This window comes from Notothenia coriiceps, unplaced genomic scaffold, assembly GCF_000735185.1.
Source record: "Notothenia coriiceps isolate Sejong01 unplaced genomic scaffold, NC01 NC01_scaffold00022621, whole genome shotgun sequence".
In the NCBI taxonomy this organism is placed as follows: Eukaryota; Metazoa; Chordata; class Actinopteri; order Perciformes; family Nototheniidae; genus Notothenia; species Notothenia coriiceps.
The window spans coordinates 33,305-49,437 of record NW_011355322.1 but is presented as its reverse complement, the minus strand read 5'-3'; the positions used below and the strand labels follow the sequence as shown (position 1 = coordinate 49,437).

Below are 16,133 nucleotides of genomic sequence, written 5' to 3'. Positions count from 1 at the left end.
AGGGGGTCTCTAGAGCGCAGTCTGCTTGACAGACATTTCACTTATAATCATCCTGCCTTACACTTTTTAAAGTAATAAGCACAATTACGGCCCAAACAAGACATTCAAGTACCTAAACTGGTTCACAAATACTTTATTTACAGAAAACAGACGAGCAAAGAGGCAGAATGGACAGTATAACATGGTACCTAACTTGTATATAAATTGTGTATGCAGCCAAGTCATTCAAGCTAAGTCGCCCCGGACCTTCAAATCTACGGGAGGAGCCTGGTGAAAATGTTGCACCACCACGGGAATAGCCACCATCTTCTCCACGTCTCCAATCACCCCTAGAACACTTCTCTGTAAAACTCCCCTAATGCAAAAACACAAAATCATCCGCTAATTCGGCAGCTCTAAGCGCGGTGGAAGGCTTCTGCTCATTTACATACAGTAAGTGGTCACACGCTGAGGGATAACATCTTTAAACTGTTCCAATACAATCAGCTCACAAAGACCATCAAAACTGGCAACCTTTGCCGCCGCGCACCACAGCTGAAAATGAGAAGTCAAATCACGGATAAACTCCATATGTGTCTGCTTATCCCCTAGCTCAAACCTCAACTCCAACTTCTCCTGCTCAAACCTCAACTCCAACTTCTCCTGCTCAAACCTCAACTCCAACTTCTCCTGCTCAATCCTCAACTCCAACTTCTCCTGCTCCAACCTCAACTCTCAACTGCAACTTCTCCTGCTCAAACCTCAACTCCAACTTCTCCTGCTCCAACCTCAACTTCTCCTGGAACTTCTCCTGCTCAAACCTCAACTCCTCCTGCTCAAACCTCAACTCCAACTTCTCCTGCTCCAACCTCAACTCCAACTGCAACTTCTCCTGCTCAAACCTCAACTCCAACTTCTCCTGCTCCAACCTCAACTCCAACTGCAACTTCTCCTGCTCCAACCTCAACTTCTCCTGCAACTTCTCCTGCTCAAACCTCAACTCCGACTTCTCCTGCTCCAACTCCAACTTCAACTTCTCCTGCTCAAACAGCATGGCCAAAAGCTCTTTTTGCTGCTCGAACGTCAAACCAGCTGTCTGAGCCACTACCGACCCCTGCCGCAGCAGACTCACTCTTCTGCAACACCCTCTGCTCAAACAAAGGTGACACGATGACAGCTTTAATCTCATCTTTCCGCTTGCTCCCTACAACAGCAATTTTATAATGCTTTGCTATTTCGACCAACTGCGCCTTCTTGCAATCATCTAAGAAAGACACTGAGGGCGCATCCACAAACGCCAACAAAGAAGCCATAATATATTACCTATAAGTAACCAATCAGAAAGCAAAGTGTTAACCTGCCAACACGCATGGGCAAAAGACAAACCCAACAGAGAATGTATGAGAAAGCAGAGGGAAGACAGAGAGGAGCAGAGGCTTTAAAAAGCTGCAGGCCAACAGATCCAGGTGCCCTGAGTTACTACAATCAAGGCGGCTGGATGCAGCACAGCCACACCCTCTCAAGATGAACCCACAGGGGCATCAAAGACAGTTTCTTAAAATCCAACAACTGGCTACAAACAGATTTGCAATAATAAATGAAAATATGTATCTACACTAAACTTAAAGAGTAGCATTTATGGACAAAGTTTGTGCGGAGTTGTAACTCTTCTAGTTCATAAGACTGGACAGTAAACTGGCACAGGTGGCAGATAACGGAAAATACCCCATTATCTTCCAAATATATTCAACAAGATGATAAGAGAACCTCTTGTTATTTTCTTTGCTGTTCAATACCACAATTTGTGTTATAAATAATTTGTGGACGGGGTTTAAAAAAGCTTTTCAATACAAGTTACTTTATGAAAGTTTCAGAATTGTTTCAAGTTACTACGGGAGACCACTGAAGGACATTTGCATAACTGATACAATGCCCTGCCGCCCTGTCTAAAGTATTCATACATCTGACCTTTAATGGTCCTCCAAGAATATCAACTCTATGATTAACCATATTTGCGTTTGAAAGGAACAACCTTCATGAACAATATCAATTATGATATTTTTTGCAGTGCGAATCAGATCAATCTTGGCCCGGCAAAGATGTGTCTGATTGTTCAAAATGATTTCTAAATGACAAAAAGGTTGCATAAAAATCACCAGGTATAATGTGCGGTGCTCCTGAAGGTTGTTCCTTTCATGTGTAAATACATCACAACAAACTGTCTCATAGTGGTGGTGAACCAGAGACAGAAAAAGGTCAGGAGCGCATCTCATTGCCATGTTGAGGTAAAAGTGAGAAACGAGAAGGTAACATTTAATGGTGAAGCAATATTGTGGGCAAGAAATGTCTGTATCTAATGCACCACAGTTGCTGCTCACTATTTCCATCTATGAATCACATGACTTCACCTTGATGCAGTTTATACGTTTGACCGCTCCAATGGCAGCCACATATCTAGCAATCAAGGATAAATTCAATTAGGCCCGGGCACTTTTGCAAACGTCACTGCAGAGGTAAGATCCATTAGCTTCCGTGCTGTATGCCAAAGAACATGACAGGGGGACATGATTTACAACATGGCCACAACGCAGCTAGGGCTTAGACTTGGCTGCTAGGACGGAGGACAAGAGATGCGGGAAGGGTTTAATAAAGATGATGGAATGGGAGAGTCCATTAGCGGAGCAGCTCTTGGGCAGGTCTTCCAGCTATAATTAATTCTGGGCCCGGGTAATAAAGTTAAGTGGCGTAAGTGGAAGCGAGGGAAAGATGGCCAGCAAGGAGTCTGAAGGTGACTCCACCAAGCACAGAAGATCTGCTGCAGTGGTGTGATGCTGATCAGGAGGGCGGTGGCTCTGTTGCCTCACTTCCTGCTCATCCACCCCCTGGTCATGCATCTTGGTAATATATTTATGGTCAGTGAGTTTATGTGTTGTAACAGTGGTTTACGTGATGCACTTGAATATATTTAAATGTATAATTTCAAGACACATTTATCTCCAATGTAATCAGAAGTTGTTTTTTTTATATAAGCAGCTAATATTTGGTGCTAGACATGGATAGTATCGATAGTTTATCAGCGCGATAGTTTATCAAACGATTTCTGACTGTGTTGGAAAGCAAGGTTATAGGGTCAGAGAGAACCAAAACAAAATGGACGTAAATCCAAAACAATGAGCTTAAAAGATATTGATGATAGTTGCTGTAATGTCATAATGTAAGATCTATATGGACCCAAATGGAATTCACTGTGTTAGAAGGCAAGAGCTGTATTTTTCTATAAATAAAATCCATTTAATTTATGTCAGCTATACCATGCTCTACTAATAAAGGGCTCACTGCATCTATTAAAATAGAGGTACTGATGATTTTTGGTTATCCTGCTATACAATCTGTGCATTCCTGATTTTATTATTAAAAATACTAGTAAAAAGTTCAAAAAGCTACCTTTTTTTACTCTAATTCTTATGCCTGATTATTCCCTTAAGTTACTTTTGTGATAAACTTATCTTGTGATTTTTTTTTTTTTTTTTAAATGGTTTTACTGGATAAAAGTAAACTTCCGTTAGTGTTATAAAAGCAACTACTATATAACATGACTTTTGTTTTCCAAACTCTCCATCCAAATCAATCAAGCAAAGAGTCAACAGTGTTGAGCAGTTTGAAAAAAACAGGACAGCAATCAGCCTCCTCCTGAGGTTCATACGTCTAGCGGTTGTTACTACATCTACTGGCCTGTCACAACCACTCAATACTGAAGTAGTCTGTGGGAGTTACATGACAGAAAGACACCAGCTGAGCAATCAGGACAGGCCAATCTACAACTCCCGACTGATGCGACTCTTCCCTTACCTTTGGGCCAATCAAAAGGCAACATGGGACAAGGACAGATACAGAAAACAGGGCAATATACAGAAAAAAATAAGCCTCATGCTGTGCCGGAATGGGTACATTGAAGGTGTATACTGTATGCTCTGTGTGTCCAGAAACGCCTTCTGTTTCTTCTGTCTAATTATAGGTCAAGCATAAGAAAGTAAACCCAGGGGCACTATTAATCTGATCTGGATCAAAAGATTAAAGCATAAATGATTGAATAGAAAAAAGATTTCTTCAGAGGATTTCTTTTGTATTTTTACCCAATGTGTGGAGGAGTTTTATTATCACTGACCTGTGATGATCAGACATTCATTATGATCCAGGGCTTCAGTGAAGAGGCGAGAAACAATAAGCTCAGGGTTGATCAGAAAACGGATTTCCTCCTGGACTAGACCAGAACTGGTGACTCCTCCCCCCACAAACTGGTTGGCAAAATCCACCTGCAAATCAAGATGGATGACACGTTATGAAGAAAACACTGAAACATCCCTTGCAGCATGGACTGAATATTGCAGTCACATGCTCATAGAACAAAAAAATGTTCTTTGACTGTTAACGTGTAGTTTCCCAAACTTGGACAGTAGGTGGAAAACCCTTCATGAAAAGGTTTCAGGCTTTTTTATTTTATTTATTTGTGACAGAATCCCTGACATGCTGATTGGGAAGGTGTCCTGAGGTGCTCACATTACTCAGACGTCTGTCCCCCATGCCAAAATGAGCTCTCCCCAGGAGCAGCACTTAGGCCTGCTGCTGCCAGTAGCAAATATAAAAAAACAAGAGCGGAGTCCTGCAGTCCAGAGTAAAAATCTCCCTCCAGTCATAACATGCTGCTAAATCGACGGCCGACTGGTGCCTGTGCTGTAGCTTGCTGCTTGTGCTGTGTGCGCAAATCTATGGGTGTCACTGATTTACTTGTTTGGTCTGTTTATGATTCAAAAGAAAGCTCATCGTTTCAGCTCATGAAACAGACGTGACGAGTCATGGTTTTAGTCAGAAACCAGCCGTGTGGAACTTATTATTGAATTCCCTGACAGTTGTTGCTCATTGGCCTAAAGACAGCACACGCCAACCCCGTCACAACCCCAAAGAAGAGGCTTCAAAGGAACGAGCCGCAGATCTTCCCAAACTGGTCACTCAACACTGGGACAGCGAGCGAGCCTCTAAAGTCTGCTTTGACAGGCTGTCACACACACCCCACCCCCCCGCACCCCAGCAGAGCATCCATCAATCCGGGCCACGGCGTACCCCGGGGCTGGTCATGTGTGCACATCAACTGTCAGCTTGTGGCAACTGGAGGCAAACAAAAGGTGAAAGGCAGAGCGGGCCGTCCTGACAGAGTAAAGGAAGCAGGGCCGACACAGAGAGCAGAGGAGGCTCAGAGGCCTCGACCCCGGTCCCAGCACACACTCCCTCCGACGTGCCACCAGCTCCCTCAAAAGGCCTTTTCAGCAGTCGTAAGCATTCTGGGTGAAAGACTCCAGAATGTGGTGGCTTAGTGACTGACTACATCAGAGGAAAAGGGGATGGGAACCAAGCAGGGTGGAGTATATCGCAGACGTTTATCAAGCAAAAATAAAGGATACTGCGAGGTTAAGTCCATTAAAGTAACAATAATGACATTGTATATTCACTAGTGAACACTATTGCTATACTATTCTTACCTGAAGCATTCCATAACCATCATCCTCAATGGTTCCTTCACAAGTGATGTGGAGATTTGTGAGCTGAGCCTCTGAGCTGAAACATAACGAATGAATAATGTCTGTTAGTTATTGATGAAAGTTGAGACCATGGATTCTTACTTGCTTCCAAACAGTCTTTTAGTTTTAGTATTTAGCAAGCTGCAGTGTATTTTTAATGGCAGAAACAATTGACATACTACTACTACGCTTTGAACAGTGTCAATACACTTCACCTTTTCCAATTCAGAGGTCTATCCAAGCTTTTTCGTGTGAATGTCACAAGTCCGGTCGGCGCTGAAAAGCAAAAAAGGGAAGTAAGGAATGATTCTCTTTTATAAAATCACTTTGCATCAATAACATATTGCAAACATTTTCAAATGAAATTGTAACACCTACTTTGCTCAGTGACACTTTTGAAATAGCAAACCAGGGTTTTCAGTTTCTCAATCTTGCTTGAAGAGCCCCCGCCAAAGAGCCTGAAGGCAGGAAGAGATTTTTTGATATTAGGATACATATGTCTTTTTTGGCGAACAGGTTATTCACAGCATCAGAGCCAACGACCAACTCTTTCAGTGATCCACTGGTTAAACAACTAGAGCCATGAGTGGGAAACATGACTCTCCAGTGCGTCGAAACACAAGACCTCCACTTTGGCCATGTGAGTTCAGTCATGCTTTAACTTTTGATATGAATTGGTTCATCTCTCACTCAGCTTCCCTTTCAGTCACTATCCGATTATGCAGGAGCTCCTTCGCTGTTACGACAATGGAGTGGCCCGAGGCGAGTCACACTGGTGAGCTACTTCACAGCACTCACACAAAAAAGGGAACAGAACAGAGAGGGAACCAGGGCTCCCTCCTCGGGGGTACATTAAGAAGCCCTGTGTTGCTTTTAAGCAACAGAGTCCTCAGGAGGCAAAAGGTCAATCCTCCTGAAAAATAACACACAAAGCTGCTGGTAGCGAGGTGCAGTGGGCGGGTTTGAATGCAGCATTGAGCCCACCATCTCTGTAACCTAAACTCTGTAAAGAACGCAACAGCCCTCCTCATACACCACGTTAAAGAGAAAGAAAATGTCATGCGAGTGAAATGAAATAACGACAAAAGCTTGATGCACTGAGAGCCCTTCAGGGGCCGAGAGACGCATTCGTCCAAGTCAGCTCCCGCATCCAGTGTTGCCCCTAGAAACCATTGTGTGTGGTGTAGTCTTCAGGGCATAAGTCTTTGACATGAGCTGGCCACTAGTAAGAGCAGGCTTTTAGTAACATGTTCTCTTTGGGGAAAGAGAGAATTAATAAAGTTATATAACATCAATAGACCTCCCATAGATGTATACAAAAAAGTTATTATGTAACTGGACAAAAGGGGATAAGTGACCACAGTATGTACAGCGGTTGGGTTCTTCAATCATCAGAATAAGAAAACATTTAACAAGAAAAGCTAAATGCACTTTGTGGTCAAATTATAAATAAAGTTTGCTTTTGATGAATCCGTTGATTGACAGGTCCACCATTTTATTAAGCCAAAAAACAAAACAAAAATACTTGTAATAGTCAGCTTTATCTCATTGTAGATTTCATATTTGCATTGTGATAAATCGGTTTTTGTGCAGTTTATTGCAAACAAGAAGTCTCTATTGAGGTAGAATAACATCGGAAGATAAACAGCTTTGTTTTTATTTCCTCTTCTTATTCCTTTGAAACAGAAATGCAGAGGAAAATAACAGTTTTAATAACAATAAAAGAAAAACACAACTTTCAAAGCTGGCTCGCACCAAATCGGTGATTCAGGGACATTTTTAGCGGCAGGCTAACAAGATGACTGGGCTCTCCTTTCAAATCGCAGCAAAACCTTTATGTGAATGAAATGCTGATGCAATTGAACTCTGTAACAGCCTTCTGCAAAACAGCCAATGGCTTTCTCCATTGTCAAGAGCAGCCATCTGAGTCAATGTTAATCTAATTCTGACCTCCATTTAGCTAATTACACTGTGATGCCAAAAGAGATGGGGGACAAGACTGAGCAGAGGCCTGCAGACTGTTTTGGCATTACACCACCCAGACCATCTCTACAGTAAAAGCTTGCTGGAATAAAAACAACTCCTGCATTAATCTTTTTCCTATGTGATGCTTTTAAAGGGAAAGGTTTGGCTCTTAACTACACATAAAGAACTGTATTCATATTTATTTTAAAACTGACAAGTGCCAAAGAAAGATAGATTGGCCAACAAATAGCATTATAGTGTAAAGTTCTTGTAAGTATTGCAGGCAAAAGGACACATCAAGTTCTTTCAAATGTCATGACACCTTTTTCTAATCACTGTAAAGATAGCTTTTGCTCATACAATCTACACACAATGTAAATGCTTGCTTTAACACCCAGCAGGAAGATAAAATGGTTTATAGCGAAAACGTATACAGTAGTGCCCTCTCATGGAAATGAAACAAGTTGTCCCAGCAGCGTCATTTACAAACTGATTATTTGAACATTAGGTATGAAGGCACCACACCGTCGCATTACCTGAAGAAGTTGATGTCTGGGTAGTTGTAGTACTCAGTCTTCCTGGAGTTGCGTCGGGGGAAGGTGCAGAAGAAGGCGTTGGCGAGCAGACATGCCACCTGCTCCTGAGACACGGTGATGGAGTGGTCCAGGCCTTCTTTAAGGAGGGGTATCGGCTAGAGGAGGAATAGAGGTACAATTTAGGAAGGTCAAAGTAATTTGTTTTATCAATTTACCAAACGAGACACTGAAGTACGTAAATGCACAAATTTGGCACCACTCCATGCTTCTTCAATCATAATCACAATCGTCCTTTGCTCACAAGAGATTCATACTCCTGATAACGGCATAAATAAACAGTGCATCTGTAAAAGCTATTCTGTCACGGCGATTGGGAGTGCTTGTTGAATTAGGGAAGAGAGATAAACAGGAAAGGTAAGTGATAAGATACAAGTTACCAATTTAGAAAAAACACAATATGAATGATGGAGGTCCTTTCAAATCAATCTGACACAGATTTGTATGTGGTAGTAGATCAGATCAATGCAAGAGCCCATTCAGTTGACTTTAATATCAATCTATTCCTCTATCTCAAACACAGACTTATAGACTAGCTAGCCACTCGATGTTTAATTTGTAGACAAAAAATACATTTGGTTATAGAAAATAGCTAATTATAAAAATGATAAATACATTTTTACACTAAAATACACACTTGTTTATGGCTTACAATGCTAGAATTTGCTACACTAAATGCTTTAACACAAACATGTTCGATTAATTAATATTTTTCTTGTGGTGTGGGCCACTTAATATGTTTATATAAAAAGGTCATTCTTGATCAATTTAACACTCAGAGATATACAACTTAAATGACTTGCAAATGGCTACACAATGACACTTTTTCAGCTGCTAACTCACATTGCTCTTCATCATCCGCACTTGAAAGCAGCGGATGACCAAGAGGACTTTAAAACATCAGAGAAATGACCATCAATAGCTACGTCCCTTGACCTCACCATTTGTACTACCATGATATTTATCATATCGTGACCAGTGGGATCAACCTGCTGCGGTGATCTACTTTGTCACGGACCAGTGAGTCAGTGCCTGTTGGTTAGTTATGTTACCTTGGTACAGAGCTCAGATGCTCTCAGTGCTAATTGCACCATGTCTGGCAGCAGGGAGTCAAACAGATGTTCAGCAGCATCAGGCTCCAGGACCTTGGAGAGAGCAAGAGATCTGTTTATGTTTGTTGTTTTGCCACAAAACTCAGCTGTGACATTATTAGCTGTTAGGGTTGATTCAATTGACAACTTGGCATTGACGGCAAAATGTACAATTTCACTGAGAAACTTAAAGTAATGAAATGTAAACTATACAGAACATCAAAAGGCAATAACGTATTTAAATCAAGTACAAAATAAATGCAGATGTAAGACAAATAGTGGAAAAATGAATAACTGTCTTTAATCTCATATTGGACTTTATATTTAAATGGATTGTGAAAGCTATAATTAAAATACATCTGGCTTCAGCTGAACAGTTTGTATATAATAACATCACCAACCAGAAAAACATATTAAAGTAACATCATACATGACTCCACAACACTGCCTACGTGCTCTAATGTAAAGTAGACAATATACAGTGTATACTACCCGTATTTTCAGCCATATTGGCTACGAAATGTCAGAATGATCAATCACAGATGCATTCAATCAAGGTTGCACGCACAGCCATGCCAGCTGATTAAACAGTCTTCCTGGAAGAGATGCAAATGGCCAAGCATTTGAAACTGAAAGGACAGTGTGTGTCCAAGACAAGGAGCCTTGACTTGTGTTTTAGCAAAGGACATTTATATTATGGCAAAGGAAGCCTGACTAAACACTGTCATAAGTAATGACCTGGTTGACATCATAAACTGCCCCTAGGGGCGTAATAAATGACGGCAGTTGACAGGGCGAGACTGGGATATAGCTGAGGTAGTATAAGCCAAGCTCTTTAAATCAGCAGAAGACACTGCATCAAATCAACTGAAGTAACACTCTGTATGACTTGATACAGGTCTGTACATCACACCCAACTGACAATGTAATCAAGCAAGATGTGCGAGTGTGGGCAGTAAGAAACCAGATTCAGATTTAACACAACTCCTGATGCTCGGGGGTTCCTATTCCCCACAGGTCCGAGCAATAAAGCAATCCGCCTGACTACTTCTGTGGACGTGTGGCCGTGTCAAAATAAACCGCTTGCGTGCTCATAACCGTAAATACAACACTGGTTGTGATGGAGAAAGCGAAATTGACAAAAACCAATGCTGTCCGTCAACAGCTTTTCACATATTCATAAGGTTATTGTGCAGGAATGAATATTCAATGAGGTTGCCCAGCCCGTCACTCCATGCCATTCATGTCTCCGACACTCACAAAAAGCCTGCTCCAGGGTCTCCAAGCTGAAATCTCTAACGGAAAAGTAACAGAGGGGAAAATGGAGTAGGTAGAATTGCATTGTTTGCCTTTCCTCATGTTGCCTGTGGGTTGCACTGGAAATAAACAAGACTTATAAAATACTCTGTGATTGGTTTTTACAATAAAATAGGTTAAATACCAACACTATATATCCTTGGCTGTGAGATATGTACGAAGCCTAATTGCTACTGCCTCTGCTGCATAATCAACTATAACAAAACGCAGATATATCCACTCACTTAAGCAGTGAATACATTCTATAGAGGGGCCGAGGCAATAAACAGACTTTGTCAAGAGGAACTGTGTGTGTCAAATTTGCAATAATATGGAGCATAAATAAAGCCAATCTATTAAGTGTGCGCTACCATGACTTATACGCGACTCTAAAAAGTGACTTGAAAAATATCTAAAATGAAACACATCTGTGACACTTTCATTATGTGTTTACTTACTCCGACAAACCACCGTCACTATGAACCGACAAAGCAATAGCTACAATTGATGTGACACCTCGTTTAAAATCCATATTATAATAATAATAATACATTTTTATTTTTAGGCGCCTTTCATGACACCCAAGGACACCGTACAATTTGTTAAAAAAAAAGAAAGAAAACGCTAATCGGCAACAGAACATGATAAAAACACAAACAGGAAATCATGGAGGAGACAGTCAAGTGGACACAAATGAAACATATAATGGGGAGCACTACAGTGAGTAGGCAGATTTGAACAGGTGGGTTTTTTAATTGGGATTTGAATATGGTGATTGTGTCTGACTGTCGGATGTGCGGGGGGAGGGAGTTCCAGAGTCTGGGAGCAGTGCAGCTAAAAGCCCGAGCACCCATGGTGACGAGGCGTGGGGTGGGAACGGTTAGCAGATATTTGTTTCAATAGATGTAATGGCACTGGACATTTTGCAGTCAGACAAAATCTAATCTTTCCATCCAAGTTGACTTGATACAATTCAAATCCAACCACAACAAAACTTTGCCTACGGCTAAAGCCTCTCAACATGTTCAGAATGTATCCAACAAAAATCCCATTCGACATGATTTATGACATATATGGCACACAATTGACTCAAGAGTATAAGGCTGAAGTAAATCGTTTTCTAGGATGTAATGTCATGTAATGCCATTTCATTTCTGACAACTTACTAAACTTTGACCTTTCAGCTAAATGTTAAAATATTTCTCTGGACTCCCACTTTGCCTCTGAAAGGCTTCAACATTCTCCTATGAAAAATCCATTACTAAATAATTGACATGATGGCTTTCATATAAACAAGCATTACATAATTATGCTTCCTTTCCTGAGATATTGTAAAAAACATCATGAACTCAAGGTGATGCTATGAAGCACTGAGTGGATGAGTGCTTTTTACTACAAGGAAAATAAAGGCTATTATTTGTCTATTCTTACATGCTCAGAATTTCTTAAATCAAACACTCATGACACAAGATGGCCCATCTGTACTAATGGAAGATTACTATTCCTTTCATGAACCAGACAGTAGTACAGCCCTTCTGGATTGTACAAAGGATGAGGCAGAGCGCATCAGGACAGGAGATGATGGATGGCCTTCGAACCAGGCTGGAAAACGCACTGACATCTCTGAGCAACAACCAATAAACAAACAGAGCTCTGGCCATCATAACGCAACACGGGGTTATCTGGGGACAGGTAATCTGAGTTTCAGAACTCTAAACTGCACAAAAGCATAGAATATGTCCAATTATTTGTATTGTACAAACTTGGAGCAAGTGTTGTGCCTCTGTTTGTGTAATGCTGCAAAAATGCACTCACAATGCTTGAGAATCAATTTGCTAATATAGAACAAACATTTTCAAAAAACTTAAAAATGTTATTACCACTCTTAGCTAGATATTTACTTTAAAAACAGTATCAGCTCAGTCTATGAGAGACTAATTGTACTGCATAACTTTGAATTATTCTGCGTTTCCAAGAAGAAAGGGAAAATGGCTGCAAAGTAGGCCTATTGATCGATATTGATTCACAATCCCACTTAAATACTGGTTATACTAAACTAAATCTAATCTGGTGTCAAATGAGACATCCATATTACTTTTTCATCCACAAACTGAAGACATTATCCTCACTACCTGATGAGACATCTGTACTCTCTTTGACCCAAGCTCTGTGAGAAACACTGCTTTACGATGCCTTCTGTCGGGCAATTAAGTATCATGATGGGACAGATGAGATTTCATTAGTCAGCTAACCCTCTAACAACTTCAACATGTGTGTCCATCTGCATGCCAGTATTAATTAACTCACTCTTATGATAAATACAATTACAAGAACATTCAACCTTAGTCACTACATCTGGAATCATTGATATTCTTTACCTTTGTGCAGTAAAGTCGCAATGCGGTGAAGTCCCATTTCTTCGCCTGTGAGGAACTGTACTTCAAAATGGCATTCTGTTAAAAACAAATTCAATAATTATTTGAAATATAGAATCTAAATGAATCTTTTTAAGATAGTATTACTACATTTGTGTATTAAAATAACAAACATAATGGCCAAAATAGTAACATTCTCAGATACTGTGTGCCTCTCAGTTTCTGGGCTTATGACGCCATCTTATGGCATAGTCTGGTAACAACAGCCGCAGTGCAGAATGCCTGTTTTACAGAGTGAAATGTATTAGGCCCTGCAAATAAAAGGATAGCGCACAGATGTGAAACTTGCCTTCAACTCGAGTTGACATGTAAATTCGTCGTTCAAAGTTTCCTTGATCAATTCCCACCGACTCTTATTCTTTCGTTCTTGCGTTTCCTGTTGAAGCACACAGCTTGTTAGTTCTCTGCAGGGTGAATACAGTTACGCATATAAAGAATAACAAGGCTGTGTTGTTGTGCCTGTTTCTTGCAGTGGTTTAATGAATCAATGTAAAACAGTTTCGTCATTTACCCCCTCAGCCGTTTTTCTCATACTGATATTCTGAACAATCTGTGCTGTTGTATTTGCTGTAAAGTGTCTCTACTGTAGGCTATTTTTATTATATGTACAGCACTTTGGCTCGACCAAAAATCGTTTATAAATGTGCTATATAAATAAAACTTGATTTGATTTGATTGTTTAATTTCTCGCACATGCAGATTTGAAACATGTAATGTGGATGGGTAAGCAACTAAATAGTATACAACTCTTGAGAGTTACTACAAATAAATATACCAATGCTCATATTAGTATCCTTATTGTTCTCACAAAAAGACTTCAAAATAGTTTAGGTCAGTCATAGTATGTACTGTTTACTTGCCCATATAAAACTTTACATTAATGTGCCACTCATATATATTTTTAACATAATCCATTACTACAATTGTTATTTAATACTGACGTGTCAATAAACATTTTATATATATATACATTACCTCATCATGCACAGGAAACAGGTTCAAACTGGAACAGGGCATCTTGACATGGATGTCATCCCAGGTATCCTTAAACCTAGCAGGATATGGAACAGGTACTTTACCATTGTGAAGAAGGTCCGTCTGTCAATGGGAGTGAATGCAAACAAATGGCATTAGAGCATGTGGTCTGTGTGCAAAACAAACTATCCAAATGACAATAAAATATAAAGCAGACACACTCAAAAATACATATTAAAGATCAGGTTTTTTATTTTACTTTTCCTTTGCAAGTTTACACAAAAACAGATTCTTTTTGTACAAACTGTTTCTGAACACTGTCTCAGAAACATGCAAATACATTAGATTGACAAGATAAATGGCTGTTGTTTTAATGACGTAAACATCTGAAGTGTGAAGAAAGAAATACTCCAACCCTTATCATCACAGTGTGTTGGCCAGGAACATCCTTCAGCGGTGGAAGCGGCCCCCCACATTCAGGCATTCTGTTGAGATCATTGATTGGTGTCCCCAGCCATTTGACATGAGGTTTGCCTGAGGTATTTTCCTTGTCTGCACCTTGTTTCTCTGAAGGCAGATCTGGTGATGATGTCCCTGAAAAGAAGTCTGTTATTTTGGTATTGTGTTGCTGAGCATGTCTCCACTTCTTCTTTCTTAAACGTATCATAATTATAGGACAGTGTCTGCATATGCTCACTCTCTGCAGAATCCATGAAGGCTGGGGAGACTGGATTGTCTTCATACAGGTGTTGTGGTGTCATGGGCTGGGTGTCTTCATCCGAATCAGAGAGAGCAGGCTTTTCTGCCTTTGTACAGTCTAGAACCTGAGCTGAGGTGCTTTGTAAGACACTGTCATCACCGTCCATCTCTACATCCTCTTGGATTTGGCATCCGTCAGCTGTACTTGGGTTTCTTCTGGGCTTAACCAACCATTGATCAAGAGTACTTTTTAAATTATGTTGTTGTCTTGGGCCGATTCTTTGATGGTTACCTTTTGTCTTTACGCCTCGCAGACCATCTGCTCCAGCCTTTGGCCGTATATCCATCCTTTTAAGTGGGTTGTGTTGCCTTCTTTCTTTATTTACTGCGTCATTATCTCCTATTTTAAAGCTAAAAGTTGGGACTGAAAAAAAGGGTTACAAATCAAAAACCAAGCTAATGACTTATTTGGTGTATTTTTAAAGTGGCATCTAATCCAAATACCTTTGAGGGAAGATGCAAGGGAAGTTGGGGCACTGGTTTCAAACCTGATTCTCTTTGCTAAAGGTTCCAAGTCTGTGAGTGCAGTCATTCTACAAAAGAAAAACCAACACATAAGACCATGTCCATATTAAATGGAGAGAAAGGTGCGTCTTGGCACTTTAAACATAACAAAGAAAATGAATGTATACTCACAATACAACTTGAGCTGACACCACGATTGAGGCGTTATGTGGTTTTGTCCAGACTTGATTCTTGGTTAGTCCTTTCTTCAATAGGTTAGTTAATCTTAATATATGGTACGACGCCATACATGAAACAATCTATTTAAAGAAAGCGCATAGTGCTTTGGTTAACCAAAGGGACACCATTCTCTGGTTTGGTGACTATGGGACGTTTCGTAACTTGTAAGCGTTAGATAAGTACTAAATGAAGCAGGAACATTATGTCTTGTAATTTAATATTATATAGAGTTATTGAAAAATCGACAAGCTGTCGAGAAACAATTGTCAACAAACCATAGCTTGTAAGCTAACGCTTGCCTTACATGCTAACTAGGTGTAAAAACAACCGGCAAATAATTCAGAATAAAGTCAGAAACTTTATCCGAGTAGTTTAGATTGATAGCTTGATATATGAAATAACTTCAACTTATATTATAAGAACATTTGTTGTTTTTTGTTAATGGTAAACGCACTTAACATGGCTAAAAACAGTGCCGTTGTTCAACAACATTACACTTCCGCCTATGGGTGACGTGACGTCTCAACTTCTAAAACAACGCGATATTTCCAATGCAGTTCTCGCAAATGTTGTTTTTGACATAGAAAAGTAATTTTTTCAGAAATTCTGAATAAGGCCCTCTGGAAACCAATACTATTTTTTATGTAGACGTACTAAGTCTTTATATTTATATCAATATATATTTATACTTGTGTGTACAACAACAACAACGACAACAAAGAATGCGACAGAAAGTCACCCACTTACTGTAGGATAGAAGTAAATCATTTAGGCAGTGTAACC

The 16,133-nt window shown here is 40.1% G+C and overlaps 1 protein-coding gene across 1 annotated transcript in view; it reads right to left on the bottom strand.

Moving 5' to 3' along the window:
- Positions 1 to 15,879, bottom strand: part of LOC104954040 (poly(ADP-ribose) glycohydrolase-like) — a 23,567-nt gene extending 7,688 nt beyond the window's left edge. Inside the window, exons 1-13 of the mRNA XM_010781088.1 lie at positions 15,303 to 15,879; positions 15,111 to 15,199; positions 14,605 to 15,030; positions 14,323 to 14,501; positions 13,908 to 14,030; positions 13,222 to 13,308; positions 12,876 to 12,950; positions 9,163 to 9,255; positions 8,054 to 8,208; positions 5,931 to 6,010; positions 5,768 to 5,828; positions 5,514 to 5,589; positions 4,145 to 4,292 (exon numbers count right to left, since the gene is read on the bottom strand). Of these exons, the coding sequence (XP_010779390.1) occupies positions 4,145 to 4,292; positions 5,514 to 5,589; positions 5,768 to 5,828; positions 5,931 to 6,010; positions 8,054 to 8,208; positions 9,163 to 9,255; positions 12,876 to 12,950; positions 13,222 to 13,308; positions 13,908 to 14,030; positions 14,323 to 14,501; positions 14,605 to 15,030; positions 15,111 to 15,199; positions 15,303 to 15,418 (1,708 nt within the window). The 5' untranslated portion in view covers positions 15,419 to 15,879. The remainder of the gene's footprint in view (positions 1 to 4,144; positions 4,293 to 5,513; positions 5,590 to 5,767; positions 5,829 to 5,930; positions 6,011 to 8,053; positions 8,209 to 9,162; positions 9,256 to 12,875; positions 12,951 to 13,221; positions 13,309 to 13,907; positions 14,031 to 14,322; positions 14,502 to 14,604; positions 15,031 to 15,110; positions 15,200 to 15,302) is intronic.
- Between the last annotated feature and the right edge of the window lie 254 nt (positions 15,880 to 16,133).